This window comes from Mercenaria mercenaria, chromosome 2 (assembly GCF_021730395.1).
Source record: "Mercenaria mercenaria strain notata chromosome 2, MADL_Memer_1, whole genome shotgun sequence".
NCBI classification, from domain to species: domain Eukaryota; kingdom Metazoa; phylum Mollusca; class Bivalvia; order Venerida; family Veneridae; genus Mercenaria; species Mercenaria mercenaria.
This window is the reverse complement of record NC_069362.1, coordinates 108,166,759-108,191,009: the sequence shown is the minus strand read 5'-3', so window position 1 is coordinate 108,191,009 and position 24,251 is coordinate 108,166,759. Positions and strand designations below refer to the sequence as shown.

General features: G+C 34.1%; 1 protein-coding gene across 4 annotated transcripts in view; it reads left to right on the top strand.

Moving 5' to 3' along the window:
• The window catches only part of LOC128555336 (brain protein I3-like), a 40,876-nt gene extending 29,923 nt beyond the window's left edge, over positions 1 to 10,953 (top strand). For all 4 annotated transcript variants that reach the window (XM_053537489.1, XM_053537486.1, XM_053537488.1 and 1 more), the window contains exons 2-4: positions 3,811 to 3,865; positions 8,914 to 9,026; positions 10,221 to 10,953. In XM_053537489.1, the coding sequence (XP_053393464.1) occupies positions 3,838 to 3,865; positions 8,914 to 9,026; positions 10,221 to 10,349 (270 nt within the window). In that variant the 5' untranslated portion in view covers positions 3,811 to 3,837 and the 3' untranslated portion in view covers positions 10,350 to 10,953. The remainder of the gene's footprint in view (positions 1 to 3,810; positions 3,866 to 8,913; positions 9,027 to 10,220) is intronic.
• The last annotated feature ends 13,298 nt before the right edge of the window (positions 10,954 to 24,251 follow it).

Sequence of the window (24,251 nt, the reverse complement as noted above, 5' to 3'; positions counted from 1 at the left end):
TGCAAGACCGGACAGGTATGTTACCCCATCAGATATTACCTGAAAGGTTTATGCAGGATTGCCTGCCTACCAAAACAGTACTTCCATATCGGTAGACAATATGAAACCTCAGAAAAGTAAAAAATATTTTCATTTTTGTAGAGCAAATTATGGACATTTTTGTGACAAAACACCAAAAACATTGCCTAAAACGATTAAAACCTTTTACTGTAAGCATCCGTGAAGAAACTTGATATAATTTTGAAAAAGGTCACACAAATCTCGTTTTCGAAGAATTTGACGTTTATTTATAAAAGAAAATTTAAAGTATGGTGTACAATTCGCACCATTTAATCGAATCCACTACGGTTACATGTCTGTTCCAGGAAGACATTCTTGAGCACCTTATTATTGAACAAACGGGACACTGTTTCCTTTCCAGATGTGTGTCATTTATGGCTGGATTTTAGAATAACTTTTCTCGGTGTTCATCACATTGATCTGACGTGACGGGCATAAGACCAAAGTCCGTAGGTCAAAGATCAATATCACACGTGTAGGTCAAAGGTCAAGATGTCCTGAAGTATACACACATACATGTATGTGTGCTGAAAGTCTAATTTTCTCATTGAAAGAATGTCGTTTTTATTCTCACTCGTAAAAGCTTGTCTACAAAGTTCAGACAAGAAGGTTATAGAAAATTTGTCCAGTACCGATTTAAAAAAATATGTATGAGACTGTGACCCTACTTTGAAAGAAGTGTAGTTTTAAAGAACCTGACTCAATCTTTGAAATATATACTCTTAGTATAAAAGATCGTACCGAGTGTAACTAGAAACCTATGTAAATGGCTTACTTATACTTCAAACATTTAAAGAATTAAGTGGGAGGATGTGTAGTGACAACGTATCATAAATGCAGCTGATATTTTTGAAGATATATCCCTAGATGTTTAAAAATTGTATGGAGCATTACTTGTGTAGTATAAGAGGCGCTCGTTATTATAAAACACATTGAGGACAAATGAAAAGGCACAAATCGCAACCATATATTATTAAAATCTGTGTTGCATTTTATTCAAAGTTTTAAAGTTTATTCAACTGAATAATGTTTTGATTGGAATAGGCTGGAAAATGGTGAATTGTAAAACGTTTTTTGTCTGCCTCAGTGGTAGAGCGGTCATTCTTTACTCTCACTTATCATTTTGATTTCACATACATATTTTTCCTTTCGTCATTTACGGCTTTATTTGTAAAGTTGGAATTTTTTCCTCATTTTGGTCAGGCATATAATGATTATCTCACCATAAAAATCATGTGATTGAAACATATTTATGTGTTTGATAGATGGTATTTAATTATTTTTCTTGTGCTCAGGTCTGGATAGAACAGGTAGACCACTGCACGAAAATTCTTTTGTTCAAAGAGGTCTTTCAGAAAAATATAGACCTCTTCCTAACAAAGGAAGAGGTATGTAAAATTATCATTTAGTCCACGGTCACATTGTTGTAGAATATAAAATCCTATAGAAATCAAGTAATTAAATCCGATTTTATCTTACGCCATTGCCCCACAAGTCTTAGATACTACAGTAAAATCCAATTCACAGTGAGATAAATATCTTCTTTCTTTTATAATTGATGATTATATATTTTAATGGCGGATTAGGTAGCTAAGTTATATGTAATTATATTTCAGAAGACGTTAAACTACATTCTTAAAAACAATCAGATCAAGATTTCAGTGGTTTTAGATGTTGTTCAGATATATCAACTGTCACGCTAAGATTTCAATATTTGTTTTACGAATCAATATGTTAGTACAATGTCTACCAAATGCTAATGTTAAAGCCTCGTATAAAACTTCTGAAAAAATACTTTTTTGGTTCGCTAAAGCTTGATATATGTTATTTCAATGTATATTTTAACATTGGGACATGAAAATATGTTCCTTACAAACCATGTTTGTTTACATAGATCAAAGAAGGGCTAAAATAGGGACATTTTAAATTGTTCCTTATAATAGAAAATTTACCGAAAATTCATTTTAACTATGTTCGTTATATTTGAAGTTAACTCTGTTCACAATGATTACACTAGCGTGAAATCACAATGGCGAAGCGCGAAACTGTGAATTTTTCGTAATTTCGCTCTTCGCCATTGCAATTCCGCGTTTCGCAATCGTAATGTTTCGTTTTGTGCTTCTCCATCATGCACAGGTGATAAGCGAAGCGTTGGATCACGATCCATGACGGCAAAGCGCGAGATCACAAGCGCAAAATCGCGAACATTTCTTAATTTCGTACTTCGCCATTGTGATCTCACGCTTCGCCACCGTTATTTCACTCTTCTTGCTTCGCTATTACGCGATGGTGAAGCACGGAATTTTGCGATCTCGCATTTTGCTGTCGTGTCCCACACAAGATCACGATAGCTAAGCGTGAAATTTATAATTTGTTTTGCACTTTGCAATCGTGTCGCACTTTTCCATCGTGGTCTAGCTCTTCGGCATCATTGGGTAGGCGATACGTGAAGCGCTGGATCACGATGGCAAAGCTAGTGACGGTAAAATTCATTTTAACAACTATCGTACATTTACTTATAGACATATCCCTTGAATGATATATCCAATCATAATGATATTTTGACAGTATATTACCTCAAAACATCTGTTTTGATTATATAAATACTTGCACACATGTACATGAACAGCAGTTTACACGTGTAATATTATACGAATACAAAGTAAAACCATACATTTTATATAAAAGAAATGAGAAAAAAAGATATTTGTGCAATATTTTTGCTTAAAAAAATATGCTATTAAAAATGCACAATTTGCGGTTTTCATATTAAAAAAATAATCAGAGGAGGATACCTCGACCCCAGCATTACCTCTGCGTACTATGAAAAATGCCCCAGCTACGCGTCTGAGGTAGATAATACGAGCATGTCTTATAAGGGCGCAGCCGTAATGGTTTTTGGGCTTGCGACAACCAATGAAATTCCACCTTATTATCCCGTGATTTAAATTATCGAATAAATCTTTTTAAGATACAATAAATCTTTTCCAAAATGAAATCAGTTTTGATTTAAACATATTTTATTTCAAACATATGTGTATACCAGTATTACATTTTACAATTTACAATATCGATATTATACATGTTGAAAAAGGATAAGAAGAAATCAGTTTAAGGCGATACACAAAAATACTGAATTATACAACATAAAGTTTAATTATGGACATTATATATGACATTGTAGTCTCATTCGCTGCTACAACAAAATTGTATAAAGATGATACCCCCAAAAGATAGTGACTTTTTTTTAAATTAATTGAATTTACACTATATATTCGACATCTTTGTATTTATCGTTGAGTAAATAGATTTCAAAATTTTGTGTTCAAACAAATACAAATTGTTGATAACCTGTGTAATCTTGTGAGGCACAGATTTAAATTGTGTATATTTTTGTACCATTTGTACGAAGTTCATAGGCGGGTACGTTCTTCGGGCTATCTTTAAACTTTCAAATAAGGGAAAAGGTCAAACGAGTGCATTTAACTGTTTACTAGATTGTGTTAGTAGGTACTGATAAATTTTGTATCGATAAGATAACGATCCTGCTGATTTCACGTGCAGGTATGTCAACAACAGTTCTTAATTTCCGTTTTTCAGTAAAATTAAATTTTCATCCCAGTTTGTGTCATATTTATATTGTTTATAAAATTACATTACTTGAGACTTCACAAAAGTTAAAATTTGATTTCACATAAGTCAAAAATAATGCAATTGAATAAAACTGGTTTTATAATCTCTGTTTTTCAGTTACGAAAGGATTGTCAATTTTGAAGAATGTCTCAGCCTCAAGGCACAGCACCAGGTTAGTAGGATTATAATAACTATTCAAGTATTGTCTTTCCTTTTAATTCTTTTTTTTGTGGCACCGTCAAATGTCGCAACCACCGCTAAATGTCGCAAGGTTGACGTTACATGTCGTAACCAACGCTTTTGATTGGCCGCTAGTAAACAGGACTTGTTTCATATCTGGTTTATATGGTGGCTATTTTCTGCCATTTCGCGTTTTCGCCCCGCGACCCCGCCGAGCGAAAACACGAGAATTTACAAGTTAAAATGGCGGGGGCGCGGGGCGAAAACTCGCTTTTTAGCGGGGGCGCGGAGCGAAAACACGATAATTAGCGAGGTCGCAGGGCGAGAGTTAGTAACTGGTATGTCGGGGCCGCGAGACGAAAACACGATAATTAGCGGTGCTTAAACGCCGAGTTTTCGCACCGCGCTCCTGACATTCCAGTTTCTAAATCTCGCCCCTCGACCCCGCTAATTATCGTGTTTTCGCTTCGCGCCCCTGCTAAATAGCGAGTTTTCGCCCCGCTACCCCGCCGAGCGAAAGCACAAAAATTAACAATATAAAATGGCGGGGGCGCCAGGCGAAAACTCGCTATTTAGCGGGGGCGCGAAGCGAAAACACGATAATTAGCGGGGGCGCGGGGCGAGATTTAGTAACTGAAATGTCGGGACGCGGTGCGAAAACTCGACGTTTAAGCAACGCTGATTATAATGTTTTCGTCTCGCGCCCCAGACATACCAGTTACTAAATCTCGCTCCGCGACCCCGCTAAACAGCGAGTTTTCGCTCCGCGCCCACGCTAAATAGCGAGTTTTTGCCCCGCGCCCCCGCCATTTTACCATGTTAATTCTCGTGTTTTCGCTCGGCGGGGTCGCGGGGCGAAAACGCGAAATGGCAGAAATCAGTCACCATAGGTTTAAGCTGTGTCGATCTAAGTCTTGTCAGAAGATAAAATTATCTTGAGTGCTTGTCATATTATCTCGGCCGCATGACATTTTATCTCAAAAGCAAGACATCTTAGAGCTATTAATTGGTCATGGGTGGCCTGAATGTACAGTTAAGTTCATATTTGTTTTATTTGCGTAGGAAGATCCCATGTGCCCTTCCGTACATTATTTGAGGAACGAGCGGTCACTTTGATATATTTTTTTGCTTTAAGTTTCTTGAATGTGTCTCTTATCGTCACATCATCATCCTCCCTGCCCATATTATCACCCTCACTCCTCAACCTTTACCCCAAACACATTAACCCCCTCAACCCACCGCACCCCAGACACCAAAAAATCATTTTTTATCCTTTGGCTTTGTAGGTATTGTGTCTTAGATGTCTGTATCATTATTCACCCCTTCCTCACCATTACATACCCTTCCCCTGCACCCACAAACACACACTGTCATTACCAACCCGTACTTATTTAGTTGAAACTACAATTTTCCTGTCAGAAAACACTGGCCCTATTTTAATGTAATTTGTGATCCTCTGTCAAAACTGTTCAAGCAAACTAGCGATCTAGGGCCATCAAGACCCTCTTGTTATATACACCAGCAATTAGCATAAAGGTAAAAATTGTTCGTGTTAAGTCGAGAAAGAATACAAGACTGTATGACTATGATTTCAGTCGAGCTTAAAGTGCGACAATTAGCAATGGTGTTGCGACATATAACGAGGGACAAATTTTTGCGCCATTTAGCGTTACAGCTAGGTGCGACATATAGCGGCAGACGATTTTGCAATATTTAAAAGCAGTTGCGACATGTAACGTTTAACGGCGGTTGCGAAAGTTTTAACATTAGACCGACAAGCCGTTTTTAACCCCTCTCAGATACGCTTAGATAATCTATATTTCACTATATATAATACAATAATAATAATTTGGTAAAAAAACAACAAAAACTTTTAGACTGTTGTATAGATTTATTCACCGATTGTTTGAAAAATACGGTGGCCCACTAGATAGGTCGCGTCAAATACAATGGGTGTCACAGCCTGGTTAATATGTTTGTAATTATTGAGTTATTATACCTCTTATCTCATTTGTATGTGCTGAGTGTACTAATAAACTGTAAACTGGGAATATTTACACATTGATATCGCTTGATAAAAATCATATTTTGTTGGGACATTGATATCAGTTGGCAATATTGCGACACAAGTCATTTTCAATTGTGATAATCTTGTAGGTTCGACAAAAATAATTTCTTCCAGCTTAAAATAAGTAATTTTCTGTTGTGACATACATGCAAAATTGTTTTAGATATGTAAATATCTGCTGTGACATTGGTTTCATCTTCAAATAAGCTTGCAATACAGGCGCATAACTATCTTCCTTGACATTATTCACAGGTTAACGTAAAAAGTGGTCTTTAGAGGCGCGGTGATGTATACTCTCATGCTGACTCTAGCTCATTTTTGTCTGCAGGACCATACCTCGGAATTCCAAACAAGTGATTTTTATTTTTAATGGTCATTCAATGTTCAGATTAGCTGGAAAAAACAAGTTGAACTTAATTCTTTTGTTTGAACACATGTGCTCTTGAAATATATATTCAAATTGTCGCTGTCAATAAGTATATATTGTAGAGAAGTCAATATTTGGTGTCCAAATTGGGGAAAGGGGTAGGGGAATAATCAAATTTAAATCAAAATACTATTTTTAATCGTTATGTTTTCCATGCGATGGAACAGTTACAGATTAGAAACTTGAAAATTCGCATTTATCGAAAAGGATATCAATCTCGACCAAAGACTTAGAGTAATAACCCTAAGAAAATCCCTCAGTTTAAATTACGAATATGATGTATAAAACAGTTACAGAACTTAATCGAGTACTTTATCATATATACATGTATATATTAGTCAAGGTCAATTAAGAGCATCTAACAACAACACAACAATAAAACAAACAGCAACAAGATAATAAGAATGAATAAAAGTATGAATAATGGAATGATAACTAAGTGTAATAGTACAAAGTATACCATATAAGAAATGGAGAATGAGAATACACATTTCAATTATTTGCATAACGACCTGATATGTTTACAGAAAATTGACAATTTTATCAATACTGCTTTGTTAATACTTAATTCATTAGTTGTTAAAATTTGATAGCCTTTGGATTTTCATAACAGTACTCCTTTAGATATTTTTCTCGTTCAACTGTAACGTGATCACACTTTAAAACATAATTGAAATTCGTCGTCCAAAGTAATTTGATTGCATAGATAACAAATTCTAAGATTTTTGACTACCTTAAATAATCTTTCTTTTCAACAGATAATGTGTGATTCATGCATCTGCATTTACAAAGAGTATTAGCCAGATCCAATAACAAAATGTTGAAATATTTAAAAAAACAAAACAAAAATAAAACAAAAAACAACAACAACAAAACATTTTTTATAGTAATGATAATTAAAATATTTACTACAATTATTTAGTGTACTCTCAAGCTTTTAAAAAACGGACTTCACAATATTCTTGAACAATGTTGACAACAAAATCATTACAGGATAGCAGGAATGTATTATGGTTCAGCTTTAAATTGATAGGTTTCCACTAGATCTTTGGCCGAGATTATTTTTCAGTTGTAGAAAGCCCTGAAATGTAAAGTGTGTCTTATTTCCACATTTGAACCCCAGAAAAATGTTTCAACGCCTCAAGATAATTTGACTGACATCTACATTGTCTACATTTCATGTTATAGCTCAGGCCAAAGGAAAATGTTTTGTACAATGATTACTCTATCTGCAACATATGTAAAGTCAAATATTTGCTAATGGAGACCATGTTGCTTTGAATGCCCTAAGCCTTTTTTCCAACAGCAGTTATTTTCTTAGTTACCTGTGAAGACCCATCTACACATAGGGACCACTTTTGGCCGAAACATAGTTCATGTACATGCTAAATCAAATCGAGTCTGCTATCATTTTGCTTAGTTGGTTGCATTCTTGCATCCAAAGGATCTTCTATCTGTCGCAACACAATCTTTTAAGTGCAGTGTGGCGTCCATATACATTACTAAATGTCTTCCCGTACATGGATTCAGTGTTGTTATATTTTCTGGTGCTTTGGAATCATGGAGTCCATTCAATATCTATGTAATAGAATTCGATTCTGTTAAGCCGGTGCTAGAGGACGTGAGGGGTGGCACTTTCCATTACTTCTCATGAATAGACTCAGTCATCATTTTGCTTGGTTACATTCTTTTGCTACACAGATTTTATTTCCAGAAACAACATACGCCACATGACGCTAAAGACTCCTCATTCATTACCAAATTAAATATCTTTAGTCACTTTTCATCTGTGAGTAACGACCACCTCATTTCCATACTAAATATTTCATTTTTGTGTAAACCTGTGAATGAAGTTAACTTGCACATAAAGACCTCTTTTTGGCATGGCCTTTACAGTCAAACCCGTGTCAGATACCACCTATTATTAAGGACCTTCTCACTCGAAAGAATGGGAGCCTCCGTGGCCGAGTGGTTAAAGTCGCTGACTCCGAATCACTTGCCCCTCACAGATGTGGGTTCGAGCTTAGCTTAGGGCGTAGAATTCTTCATGACTGTGATGAAGCCATCAATTGGCTTACGGAAGGGTGGTGGTTCTACCGAGGTGCCCGTCCATGATGTATGGAAGGGCACCGGGTCTGGGGTCTTCTTCCACCTCCAAAAGCTGGAATGTCGACTTATGACCTATAACTTTGTCGTTATGATGTTAAACCCAATAAAAACACTAAAAGACTTTATAGAGCACTAGAAAAATTGTCATATCATAGGACAGTTATGACTGGCCTTTCATTTATTATAAACATTTTTATTTATTTTAGACCTTGATACAAAACAGTGTGCTGCTATATAACATAACCATTTTTGTTATGTAACTTTAATAAATATTTTTCTAAATCTGTATTCATGCAAGTTTAAACTGTACGATCTTTTTGTTGTTATATAAAATATGTTAGAAGAAGAGAAAATAGTTTTAAATTCCATAATTTTTGAAATTCTGACGCACTTGCATGTACGTAGACTAGAAGACAAACAATTTGTTATTTTTCAGCATACCAACAACCTGGCTATCCACCACAAGGACAACATTCTTCTAGTAATGTGGTGGTTGTTACTCAGCCACAGCCGCAGGTTGTTGCCGTAGGGACTTGTGCCCGTTGCGGGGTAAGATCTTATTCCTCGTTAAATACTCTTTATAGCAACGGATGTCGCAAACATTATTCTTAAGAAACATCGTGATAACTCGATGATAACGTTTTGTTCATAGTCGACGGCTTGTATGTAGGTTTATGATTGTCAACAAAATCAATTTTTCACTTTAATCCAAATGCACCAAGGCTAGTCTACTGTTCAAGTTTTTTTCCGGAGGGGTATGACACGGTCCCCCTAACTTGTTCCTGAATAATTGTGGTAGTACATGTTTTTGTGTAGCAGCTCTTTTATTGCTGAGGCATCAATTATATAATTTACATTTTTACACTCTTATGGCAGAAATGGACCGGTTTGTTTATTGGTTATGAAAATGATCAAAACTTATAATTTGGATCAAATTGCTCTTTATGAAAGAAGTATCAACGAAACGTATGCAAAGCTATTGCTAGTTCTTAATGTATGGCTTTATTGTGCCATAAAAGTATATCAATCAAAAGATACATAAAACAAATGTATTCCGGTAACGGTGAAAGAAATTTGATATTTAAGTTTTAAGAAAATTCCCCTCATGAAAAATCAAAGCCAGGCCCCTGAAGATGAAATGGTCGGCCACTTTGGGGAGTGAAATATGTACTGTGGTGGTTACAAATGTTGGCTTTTGTATCCGTATGGTCAAGCTAATCACTGCGAAAGCGATATAAGATGAAAGTGTTGACCATAAAATATAACGTGTACATTATAGAGAGAGAAAAAAAGAAAGTTTACAAAAACTGCTCTTGATGTGTTTTATATTTTATTATTCTGTTGTTAACACGATAGTATTAGTAAGCATTGTAAGATGAATGATTATTTTACAATTTATTGTTTTCGAAGTTTTGGCGCAAAACACATTAACACAGCAACTAATAACTAAATCATTGATAAAATCTTAAGAGATATTATCTAAAGGGTGCCAGTGTTAGGAAAAGCAGTCCCGCGTCGATGTCAATACAAACTGAGAATTTCAAAGAACCGGTCTACATATTTTAAAGAAGTGTGCCGTTATAATGAAGTTGCATACCATTTTTTAGCCAACAAAATGCGATTCTTCGCTTTGGTTTTGCAAAATGCATTACCCTGTTATCCAGTTCTCTGGCGCTTAAGGGGCCCATAATAGGATACTCATCGCTATGCCAAATGTTTTTACAAACGATATATTATTTTCAGATTGGTCATGTGTCACGCAACTTTACCGTATTGGGTATAATTATTGCGATATGCTTCTTTCCTCTTGGAGTTCTGTGTTGTTTCCTTCTAATGGAAAAGAGATGCGACAGATGCGGGGCAGCATTTTAAAGACAAAAACTTTGATACAGCAATTTTGTGAAACGTGAAAGAATGACACGTAAAAACACAATTTTCTTAACAGCTTTTAAAATTTAATGCATCATTTCGTAAACATTGCATAAGATCAAAACTTACATATTTGTAAAAAGTGTACCGGTTTCATCATTGAGGTTAAACTGAGCGAATCTAATTCATTCGAGTGACTGCCTCACTGTAATTTTCAAAGAGATGTTTCGTGTCATACCTGTAATTGATACGTGTACGTGTAGGATTTCAATATGCGTTTGAGATATCAAAATTTAGAACATTACAATTTTCTCATAATTTAGTCGCACACATTCTTTATGTACTTATAAATTCTGAATTTGAGAGCCTATATGTACAGGTAGTAACTAATCGGACAGTTTTATATACACACGTGCACAACCCAATTTGTCTAAATAAGGTTGTACAGATCTTCCTCAGTGGAAAGACCATTATATTTAATAAATTGTTGTTTACTAGCCAAAATAGTCAACAGTTTACATGGCAGCTCTTTGTAAGTTTAATACATGTATCTCCTTAATTCAAATTCATTATGTACATACTTATTCACAATAAATTTCTTAAGTTATATATGCAGCAGCTTATTCTTTGAAGCCAATGTCCCCAGCGGTGGAAACGCCAAAGAAATGAGTGTTTTGGTTTTTCGCTTATAAAACAATTTCGATATCTCTCATTTAGGAATAAATCGGAGATGTGACAAAGGAAGGTAAAGTAGCCGTAAGATTTATATATGTGATTTTTTTTATTATTGTTGCAATTTTCGTTTAGGTTGTGTGTGTGCCATAGTTTAAAATATAACGAACAAATATTATGAAACTTGTTGGCACTATCCCCATACCAGTTCACAGTTGATGGGATTGTGATGGCATTGGTACATTGTATGCATGCCAGCTACCGAAAAAAATGGGCCATATGCATTTGGACGAGGTTGCTTTTAAATAAGTTATGTTTGTTTACCATAAACGTAACAGTTTAATTCATAGAATATAAAAAATATCAAATTTCACGAAGGCTAATCGACTAATTTCAAGTTTTGAGACAAACGAATAAGTTAAATATTTAAAAAGATAATTTTTGTGATAATGTGTGTTTGCACTAAAATACGATATAACAGTCGTTTTTCAACTTAAGCAGAGTAAATTGAAGCAGAATATATAAGAATTTATCATTTGAATTTTATTTTCACCCGTGGTATAAAAAATTCATGTTCATTGGTATTTATACAATTTGATAAAGATGGGAACGATATTCATCACAAAAACAAACAGTTTATAGAAACACTGCATAAAAGTTTCCATATGAAGTATGTTACATTGTTTGATAATCTATTTAATCAAGTCAGTTATCTTGTGACGTGCCCAGGTTTGTATATGCTGATTATTGATATAGGCTTGTCATATTAAACGTTTGCGAATTATAAGGTGGCTGATTAATGCCATTTCGTTATAGCGATAGAACGAAATTACGAAATGGCACAAATCAGCCACCATAGAATTAAGACATAAAATTTTATTATGCGCGGTACGTATATTAACGCAATAAAACCAAACTTTCTCGTTGGGCCCTTTGTCCGTCCTGCCAGTCATGAAACTTTATTGGAGTTTTACTCAACACATGAAGTTGTGCACTACTGGTTTCAGCCAGTTACAACATAGTTGTGGCCCTTGAATTAATGGTTTAAAACAAATTATAGCTTTAGTCACAAACAAAACCGCAGATTCACAATTATAGTTGTTGAATATCATTCTAATAAAGTGTAAAATACTTTCGAGGATATATGCAAAACATATTGTGTAAGACGGATGGATAGACCGACAGGTAGACACAGGAAAATGCATAGCCCCGCAACGGGGTTATAAAAAGCCAGGTCTCATTGCTGTTATATGCGCATGTTTTTCCTAAAGCAAATATTATAGTTAATTTTGTTCCGATGAGCCTTAAATATTATAGCATCCCAAAAGTTCACGCTCGTCTTCGTCTAACCATTATCTGATTCTGTGCAGTCTGATCATGACCATTCAGTTAGTATCTTTTTGGTATGCATTTCTATCATCTCTCAACAGTCTTATCCATCGCAGTGTTTTCATACCTTTTTTGTTATGCAGATATGGATATAGATAAGATAATTGCCATTAGTAAGTACTTATATCAAGGAAATAGATAAAAGAGAATACAGGCGATCAGTTCAGTGTATATATTAGAAGAGTACTTTATCCAAAAAATTTAATACATTTGTTTGAATTTCAACACCATATCAAAACTTCCTCATTTAGATTAGAAGTTTATGAGATGGTCTACTTCCGCTTACGTCTTTTTCAATTTAACCTTTACCTTTCTAAAATTGAATAATTTAATTTGGGCAATACCATTCATTATTCAAAGCGGTGTTCACTAAATATTTACTGACTGAACAGCGAACAGTGCAGACCATGATCAGCCAGCATAGATGTGCAGGCTGATTTTGGTCTGCCCTGGTCACAAAAGCAAAATCACTTACCCCCAGCAGACTAAAGGTTAAAATGGACTTTGCACTTTTCTAAACTCAAGGACCCATGTAATTACAGTGATGACATTTGTCTATGTTCTGTAGCTTACCTGATACTTTTGCTGGGTTAAGCATCACACCAACACCATTATAGGTCATATGGCGACATTCAAACGTTTATGGTGGAGGAAGCCCCTAGGTGCCTCTCCATGCATTATTTATTCACGGGCGGGCACCTGAGTAGAACCACCGACCTTCCGTAAGCCAGCTGTAAAAAGATCAACACAACCGCAGACTCAGTTTGATTGAGTCTGTTCATGAGAGGTATTAACATATGCAACACCCCTGACGCCCCCTAGCACTGTCACAGTACTGTCTGTATTAGTTTGCTATTGCAGTACTCTAAATATAATTTGACCTCTTAAATTGCTATTTGCAACAATAACTATACATAATTCGAGGAAATTAGTCGGTACCAGTGCATCTTGCACGGAATTAACGCCAGGTGCTGTAACTTTACGAGTGGCAACGTCGTGACCATTTGTTTTGAGTGAAAATGTAAAATCTGATGTTCACGAGTGAAAAAGATTTTGTTCATACATTTAAAACAAATCATTAGTCCTTGAATTTTATATCTTTTTAAATGGTTAAATCAGTTTTTACCCACTTTGCAGTTCCATGTGTTTCAAAGCTCCGCTTAGCATCAGGTAATAAAACAAGGGTTTGTAAGATACATACTTAGCTGTTGTTGCTTGTATTTGGGGCACTTACTCCGTTAGGTCGATGTATCGTTGTGTTTAACCTTTAGCCTGCTGGCGGCATGTGATTCTGCCTTTGCAACCAGTGCAGACCAAGATTAGCCTGCACATCCGTGCAGTCTGATCATGGTCTGCACTGTTTGCCATTCAGTCAGTATCCTTTTTGGTAAGTACCCCTTTTAACAGATAATGATACTGTCCAAATTGGAAGATGGACAAGTACATTATATAAATTTAGCAAGGTAAAGGTTAAAGACCTTCATTTATCTATTAATTTGCGTTAGTGATACCTTTTAAATACTTACTTAGCTGAATTCTGCACGCAGAGAATATACATTAAGTTTATATGAACACTAAAATTTAACGTTTTCAATGAATTTGCTAACAAAGAAACTAATGTGTATGTAATATAATTCATAATCCACACTACATTTACATTTTTCTTTGCTTGAACACTAAAATTTAATGTTCATGCCCCCGCCCCCCCCCAACCCCCTTCGAAGTGGGAAGGGTATATTGTAACCTTAAGGACGGGAGGTGTGTAGTGTAGTCGTCTCTCTTTTATTACGTTCTGGAATGGCACCAGAGTTGACTTTTGATGAGGATCACTTTATTATGACTTCTAAGATTTATATTATAATAAAAGGTGAAAAGCTGAACTTTGTTTGTTGTCATTTATATCCCTGAGCTATATCTTGATAAACACAAGATTTGGTGGTGTAACGCCTTTTTACACAAGATTAAGACCGATAAGAACACAACACAGAATATTTCAAACAAAGAGAATTTTAATATATGAACACTTTTAATGTTTATTAAATAATAACCAATAGCTTCTAATTCAAAGACTTAACAAATCATACTATCGTCCCTTGGAAGATGGTGTCCAAATACATTCGTCTCCATGTACTCCGTTTCGCGGAAAGGGTACCTGTTCGTTTAAATACATACAGTTACGCAAACGGTTACGGTTGCGCATAAAATTACGGTGTCGGCCCGGTACAATTTCTCCTTCTTTGCTGTATAGCAAAACAAGCACTTTTGGACATGGATTGTGAATTTCACAACAAAATTGCAGCATTGACAGCTCTGTATTTCTGAAGAGTAATACTTTCCCGGTCAATATATCACAGAAAAACACCACCATCAACGATGAACTTTTTTGCTACACATCAAAGTATCTAGTCCATGTTTAAATTTCCCACTGACATCTGTCATGGCCACCAGTCTGGTGTAGTTTTTTAATCCTTCCGCACAGAAATGTAATCCTGAAAAACACACATAAAACAACTGTTAAAGACATCAGAAATGACAAAAAATGTACACAGTATCAATAAATACATTTGGAATATAACATGTTAAAGTAGGGATAGCGTTAAATTGGGAACTTCAAAATTTCAACGAACTACTTTCTAGGATACAACGACCCGGAAGTACTTCTATACCGGGGTGACACCTTACGTAGATTCCGTGTATTACCGTGTAATACGAAATGGTTGCGCCGTAACTAGAAATATAACAGTTGCGCCGTAATTAGAATGTAACAGTTGCGCCGTAATTAGAATGTAACAGTTGCGCCTATAATAAATCCATGATGGGCGTTAAACTTTGACATTGTTTACCTTGGTTACGGAATTTCAGTTGCGGACTAGACTATTACTGTATAAACTACCCTAGTGGAACTTTTAAGTTTAACCTATTGGTTGCGCTATTTTGAACCAGAACCGCCAAATGAAGTTTCTAACCTCTATTTATAGGGTTTTGTCGTATGAATTCCGCTCCTCAACTAGATGGTTTTTCTATAGGTTTCTTGTGGTGGAGAGTTCCTGGAATTTGTTGCGGAAAGCGCTATTTGCCCCGAATTCGTACACTTCAAAAATACAGTTCCGTAACTCAACGGCGTAACTCAACGGCGTAACTCAAATTAAAAGTTAACTACTACATTGTTAAGAAAACCGATTACAGATCTGTTATTGGCAACAAAATCTTTGTCGAAATACCTTTTTGTCATTTGGGTTTAATCTTTCCGTTTAGAATTGTCGTTCGGGCACTATATTCGTAAACAAAGTTTTATAGACTTTGGGAAAATGCGTAAACACACACAAATTGCAGCCACTCTCGAGGATGTCAGAGGCCACTACCGGTTTACATAAATTAAGTAAGGTTTTTTCATTCAGCTGACTAAATATTGTGTCTGAATTCGCTTTCTGATATGAGTTACGGATGATTTGTCCACATTCTGGGATCTGTCAAATGCGTTCCAAATTTCAAATTACAGTTTTATTGGTTGTAGGTCCTTATTAATGATGATAAACAGATTGTGTTTTGTTGTTTTGTATATTCTCATGTTTAAATTCATTCTGAAGTTGATTTTTTCACTGAATATTATTTTTTAACCATTTTGGCCAAAACCCAACTTTTAAAAGGCACCCATTTCCTAACAATATTGTTTTGCAGATCGGTCTGTATGTAGACCAATCAATTTCTCGATGATATCTAAAGAACACTTGGGTCTAGGATCATGAAAGTTGATAGGAAGGTTGGTCATGACCAGCAGATGACTCCTATTGATTTTGAGCTTAGTAGGTCAAAGGTCAAGGTCACAGTGACCCGGAAGAGTTAAATCGTTTCCGGATGATAACTCAAGAACGCTTGGGCCTAGGACCATGAAAGTTGATAGGGAGGTCGGTCATGACCAGCAGATGACTCCTATTGATTTTGAGCTTAGTAGGTCAAAGGTCACGGTCACAGTGACTCAAGAATGCTTGGGCCTAGGATCATGAAAGTTGATAAGGAGGTTAGTCATGAACAGAAAATGACCTCTATTGATTTTGAAATCAGTAGATCAAAGGTCAAGGTCACAGTAACCTGGAACATTTAAACCGTTTCCGGACAATAACTTGAGAACGCTTGGGCCTAGGATCACGAAACATAATAGGGAGGTCGGTCAAGACAGCAGATGGCTCCTATTTGATTTGAGGCCATAAGGCCAAAGTTCAAGGTCACAGTGACCCGGAACAGTTAAAACGGTTTAACGATAACTTGAAGTTTGTTTGGGCCTAGGATCTCGAAACTTACTAGGGAAGTTGATCATGACCAGCAGATGATCCCTATTGATTTTGAGGTCAAGGTCACATTGACCCAGAACAGTAGAACTTTTGTGTACAGTTTCTGAATATCATTCTAATAAAGTATAAAATACTTTCGAGAATACATGCAAAACATATTATGTAAGACGGATGGATAAACCGACAAATACATAGGCGCGCAACGGGGTAATAAAAAGCCAGACCTCATTGCAGTGTTAAAAAGGAACAGGCTTTTTCTTAAGCACATTCGTATTTTAATTGTATTGGATTTATAGCGCCCCAGCATTCACTCACGTCTTCTTACTCTGGTAGCTGAATCCATTGCCGATCACTTTAAAATTGCCGGAAAAAATTACAGGGTTATTATGTCAAAATGTCATGTATGGCGGGGAAATGGTCATAATAGAGTATATTTATTATTGTAATCATGTCATGGTGCACTGTACGGATTTGTATTGTTTCAAAATATCAGCACGTTAGCAGTGTTATCGTTTATCTATGACTTTTCTATCATCTGTCATCTGCCGTTTTTCATACCTGTTTGTAACCTTTTTGTTACGCAGGTTTTGAAATAGATAAAAAGAGGACAATAACAGGTTATCAGTGTAGTGTAAACATTAGAAAAGTACTTTATCAAAAAAAAAAAAAAAAAAAAAAAAAAAAAAAAAAATGCAATTTGTTTGAATTTTAACGCCATATCAAACTTGCTTACTTAGATTAGAAGTTTATGAGATATCATACTTCCGCATACTTCTTACTCGATTTAGAATGGGATTGGCATTTTTCAAACTCAAGGACCCGTGCCATCTAGTTGTGGTATTTTTTTGGGTGTTTTGTAGCAAAACCCGATACTGTTTTAGATGAAAAATATTTCATGTAATGTCTATCCAGGCTCCCGCAATTTTGCTCGATACACTTATGGTCTTTCTACCTGTAATTAAATCTATATGAGCCAAAACCATGAGAAAACCAACATAGTGCATTTGCGACCACATGGATCCAGACCCAGCCTGGCATCCGCGCAGTCTGGTCAGGATCCATGCTGTTCGCTTACAAAGCATATTGCAATTTGAGAAAGTTAGCGAACAGCATGGATCCTGACCAGACTGCGCGGATGCACAGGCTGGTCTGGATCCATGGTGGTCCCAAATGCACTATGTTGGTTTTCTCATGGTGCGGCTCAATTATGAAGATACTTTATAATGATAGATCGCAACCAGGCAAACTAATTGCTGTGTCTGTTCATGAGAGATCATGGCTTGTGCAACAGCCCTGGCGCCCCTAGCACTGTTGCAATACTGTCTGTATCAGTTTGCTATTGCAATACTCTAAATATATTTTGACCTCTTAATTTGCTATTTGCAACAATAAATGTACATACTTTGAGGAAATTAGTCTGTATCAGTGCAAGATCAAAATATCTTGCACGGTGTTCACGCTAGATGCTATATTTTTACGAGTGGCGAAGTCGTGACCTTTTTTTCCGAGTGAAAAATGTAAAATCTGATGTTCACGAGTGAAAAGATCTTGTTCACCCCTTTTTAAAACAACCATTATTTCCTTGAATTGAAATATCTTTTTAAATTGTAAAATCAAAGTTTACGCACTTTTGCAATTCCATTGTTTTCAAACCTCCGCTTATTGTCAGGTAATAGAAGAAGGGTTTGTAAGATACATATTTAGCTGTTGGTGCTTGTATTTGGGGCACTTACTCCGTTAGGTCGATGTATCGTTAAGTTTATCAGCCTGCACATGGTCTGCACTGTTTGCCATTCAGTCGGTATCTTTTTTGGTAAGCACCACGGTACTGTCCAAATTGGAAGATGGACAAGTTCATTATATAAATTTAGCAAGGTACGGGTTAAAGACCAAACTGGAAGATGGGCAAGTTTATTATATAAATTTAGCAAGGTAAGGGTTAAAGATCTCTATTTATTTATTAATTTGCGTTACTGATACCTTGAGTATTTCAGTTCAGCTGAATTCTGCATGCAGAGAATATACATCAAGTTTATATGCACACCAAAATTTTACGTTTTCAATGAATTTGCTAACAAAGAAACTAGTGTGTATGTCATCTAATCCATAATCTACACTACATTTTTTTTTGCTTCTGAACAATCTTAGTTAATATCTCGGGAATTTTGATGTAAGAAATTATTAGAAACAAACTAATTCGGCATATTTACTCGTGTGGCACGAATCTTTAAGTTCTTAGGTTTTAATGCTTGAATTCGCTTCTTATTTAATTTCGTTAAAGTGTATAGTTTATAATTAAGTTAGATATGTGGTAGTCCTACAAATATGCATAATTTCATTATACAAATTTACATATTATTGTTCTCAAACATTATTGTATGTTGAAAAAGACTTTCCTACTCTTACGTCTACGTATCATGGCCTTTAATTTTATTTTTCTATTGTAAAATTGTGGTTCTTAAAAATCGAAAACTCATTTTTTCGAAAGTTTAAAATTTTTATATGAAAATGTTTCTTTGATATCTCAGAGTTTTAAAACAATCAGCAAATAAAGCCAGATTGACACTTTAAAGCTTTTGATGATTTACAATTAAAAATACTGTATTGACATCGTTGTTTAGATCAGAACTTAAATAATATAACCTAATGATGCTTTTTGGCAAATAAAACCAAAGAAAAAAAGAAAAGTGGGCAGAATAAAACACAAGACGATCGTTTGTAAAAATATGAAACTGACGAAAATGGCCCAGAATATAAAACGGGACCTAGCTGATGGTAGTCATGAAAAGTCATGAAAAGGAACGTTTTCCCATTTTTTTGAAAGACATAACACAACCCTTTTTCACATTGTTCCACGTATTCTATAGTAATAAAACGCCAGTAAGACATATTTGTTGAATTTAACTTCGTTCTAATTACTTTATGTTTGCACCGCATATCATATTTAGCAAAAATACTGTCACACTGCACGCTTAATGTTTTTTTTTCAAAACTAATCTGGTAATATATCTTGTCCGTTTCGTTAAAATTTGGGCGACATATTTTCAGTCTACCTTTCATAAAACGACTCGGTCTGATCAGGTGTATTCTCATGCATGCAGACCGACAAAAATTCAGGTAAGGTACATTTTATTACGTTTACAAACAGGATTAAGATCACGCGTAGCAATTCGGTAAGAAATATCTGCTAAAAGCTAACATTCATAACATACCATTTTCATAACATATTTCACAGAGATGAAAGTACAGTATAAATGAATTCAGTTTTCAAGGATATATATTAGTAGTATAGTAATTGTTTGTTTTGGCGTTATTTGACCTCACTTAACCTCTTGTTTCTATTTTATAAGTGCACCTTAACCTTACCCCAAACTTATAATACTAACTCGATACACCTGTACCCTCAAAATCTTTTAAATCATCTTTATTTTAAACAAACGAAACCCTTGGGTTTTTAACCAAATGAAGAAAAATATATTTTTAAAAAATGAAAAAAACCAGAAGGAAACTTTGATAGAAAATGAATCTTTAAACTCCACACTAAAAGTAATTTACAATAGTTTTGTCCTTATCAATTAAAACAATTTATAATACAGTTTAATAGTTTGTTCATTTACTCTTTGATTGTTAACTTTTAGTATTTTATAAGTAAATCATACAACGGTATTTTGTCTTGTAACATTTAATGAAAATAAACAATAATATCAACGATGTACTTGTTTTGTCTTGATATTGAACATAGTTGTATTTTACATTTGGTATTTATTTAATTACTTCTTTTGGCGGAGGAAGCCCCAAAGGGATCAAAGTAAAAAGTATTCAAGTAACAAACCCAATGTGTTCCAGGTCCAGCAGAGTCATCTAAATTGATTATTCCACACTCGTCCTTTGCTTTTGTTTTTGGTAACCTGGGGTTTCTCCGAGAGTTTCACCTCTTGGAAAATTATTTCTACAAAATACAACCCTTAAAGTTTTAATTTTTTAATTGTTTTACCCATTGATCAATTTCAAAGTTAGAAATTGGTTTGTTTATAAATTTTATTTTTTTTACTATAGAATTCGTCTGTACGGTCTCCGTTGAGAATCAATCTCTATACCCGGGCCCATGTCCCTTCCCCACTTAACAAAGATGTTAATAAAAGGGTATCCCTAGACTAAGCAGCCAGATACCCAGGAACCCGCCGTCTTGGTTTTGTTTTTGTTTTAAATTTTAAATCACTCCAGTTGCTTTTTTTTTGATTAGGTGAAAGGGTGATAATATGTTCGCTTATTATTAGCTACTGAAATCATACCATTTCAAGTATTTTACAAACACCAGTACTGGCAAGCCCAGACAAAGCGCCGATCCCTTTAGGGGGGCAAATATTTTTGGAACTATTTTCGCTGCCTTTGGGAAGAATTGTTTTTCCTAACAAACCAGCCAAAGCTCCTAAAAATCCCCATTTTGACCTTGACTGGACTTTGTTTTTTTTGAAATTTTAATTTCTAATCCCTTTTTATTTCTAATAGACTTTTCAGTTTTGATTAATTTGTGTTTTTGTTAAAAGTAAAGAAAGTTTCCACTTAATTGGTTTATGTTTTCATCTAAAGTATGTGGAATTTTATTATATAAGCTTGTGCAAAATTTTTTCTTTGTCCATCTGTTAGGTTAACTTATTTCAATATAATTTGATGTCATTATATATTTAAAATTTATTTTATTTAAACAATAACAAGTTCATTTCCAATAGTATTTAGTTTAACTGTTTCTTCATACAATCCAATTGCGTAAACACGAATATTAGCTGCCGGTGGAATATTTAATTTAGCTGTTACTGTAATATGCTTAGGATCTTCTGTTATTACTTCCTTTTTATATTCCAAGTTAAAATGAACAAATCCAAATAAACTATAAAGGTTTGATATATTTAGCAGACTTCCAGTAGTCTTATTATTTTGTTTATAATAATAATTAATTACATCATCGTATATTCTTGATATACTTGTGTATTCTGTTTCTGGATAAAAAACACCATTACCAACTTCAAGACGACAGGAGCTCAAAGTGCAACTTTTATTTGCTGCATTAACTAAATGTATCTAATAAATGTGGGTTATGTTCTTGTGAATTACTTTTATCGGGTCGTTGTAAATAAAAAATACATTTGTGGTTTTGTTATCCACTGTATTCAAAAGGTTATATTATTTTGTTGTGTATCAGTTGATTGTGTCACTTTTTCCCAAAGGGTATGACCACCTTGCTTTGTATGTCTTTCAACAAGTAGATTAAGTCCAAATTCAAAAAAATCAACGTGGAACCCATAAAATTTAATTTTGTTACAATTACTCTACCAAGCAACAGCAGCATTAGCTCAAAAAATTTAAATTCATCATCATCTGTAAACTGCAGTGTTTATTGAATTTGACTTGGAGGTATAATATTATTTTCTAAACCTGAAAACTGAATAATTATTTAATGGAATTTTAGCACTTACCTCTTTACCACCTTGGATTGATAATTTCCCTAGAAGCAAAACCACTTTTATAATTGTCATTATCTTTTCTACTTTCACAACACCCAGTAGTAAACTTATAAGTTATAAATAAATTCATTTGTTCAGTAGTTTTTTGCATAATCATTGGATAGTTCAACTAATTTTTTTACATTTATTACCTTGTATAAATTATTACAATCATATACAAATTTTCCATTTGTTTAACCACTAACTGATCAATTACTGAAGCTGCAATTATTAATTGGGAGCAATTGATCTCCATCAGCATATTTATTACCGTTAGCAAGCTTATTTACTTTAAAATTTACTTCAAAATAAGCATTAAACCAATCAAAATATGACTTCTATCATTAATTGTAAAGTGATATCCGTTTTTTTGTTGCTTAACATTATTTCCCAAGACAGATATTAAAGCTGTAATCTAATTGAATAGGAGTTAATTCATACTTTTACAATATTGTTTTGTTCTAAACATGTATATATTATATATTATTTTATTTTTATAAATTATCGTTTTTTACGTTTACGGCTGAGTTGAAGTTCCAGATCCTGACAATATTCTATTTAATTTTATATTAATATCCTCCTCATTATCATATTATTTTACTGTATTCTTTTTTGTAATTCCTTGGCAATTAAATTACCAACTGCCGGAGCAGGTTTCTTTTTAAATTTTTCAAAAATTTTATTGCAGCAAAATTTCCAACTTCTGTTCCAACCTTTTTTGTTCCACTTTCTAACGCGGCTTTCCTGCTGTTTCCAAAGTTTTTTTTTTTCCAGCTGTGCAAAATTGAAGATGCAACTCCACTTGAAAACAATTTCGTTAAAGTGTCAAAGATCCCTGTTCCGCGTATAATTTCTTCTTCGTCTGAGCATCAACATAAATAAATATTCCTTTATTTTTGTCATAAACTTTTTGTACATTATATAAAACAAACAATTTATATTTCTTTTAAATTAGTGTAAAACTTGTTTCAACTTCATTAAAAATTAATTATTTTACCAAATCCATCTGTAATATATATTCTAATTGAATTTATGATTTTTTTTATTAATTAAGAATATCCAACTTTGGGGTTTTCTTTTGTAAATGGAAAAGCTCTTGTTAAATCTGCAGTACTTAAAGCATAGATAATATCACGAAATTACCATCAACAAGTAATTATCAATAAGACCCACAATGAATGTAAATTGTATCCACAGAGTTAGTTAATTGTGTTGTAGTTCCCCTTAAGTTTTGTTTAAAGCTTTTTTCCCCAAATCTAAGCAATGTATGAAATTTGATATTCCCAAATCCAACATAAAATTATCTTTAATTGAAATCAAAATCTTAAAATCCCTTAAATAAAATTCCCAAAACTTATTGGAGCAATGTCTGATTATCAAATTCATAATCACCATTATTTATTAATGTTTCCCTAATATAATTATTAATATCTGTGTAACTGTAAGAACCATTTGTAAATTGAATCTTTCCAATCCTTCCCCTTACCATTATTGTAACGAATTCTTTTATTGTCATATTCCCATCACTAATATTATGCCAAGAGTAGGTCATGGGTTTTAAATACTACCCAAAACCCAAACAACATAAGTTTTATTTTTATCTAAAATTAAAGAACGACTAAATCTGATTGAAAAATTTCACTCGGAGTATTTTTGTTATTATCTTTAACTGTTTCAGAACTTAATACTATTTTTTTTTTTCCCATTTAATATAAATTAAATTTAAATTCAAGAAAAATAATTTTATATAACATTTCTTTTTCTTTTGGTAAGAGTGAATTCTTTTTTTAATAGTTTATAAATTAAATGCAAAATACCTTCATTTTTTAGTTCTTTCATTATTATTTCCAGAAATAATTGAACCACAAATTAACTCCAAGTCATTAACCAATTCTTCCGGATTACATGGCAAACGTCATAACCTGTCCTCTAATTACTTTTTTAAACTTCATAGATCTTTTATTTGATAGGTAATCCTGATTTTTCTTGTTAATTTTTTTAAATATTTTCTAGAATAAATTTGAATGTCTTTTATTATTGTTAAAATTTTTTTA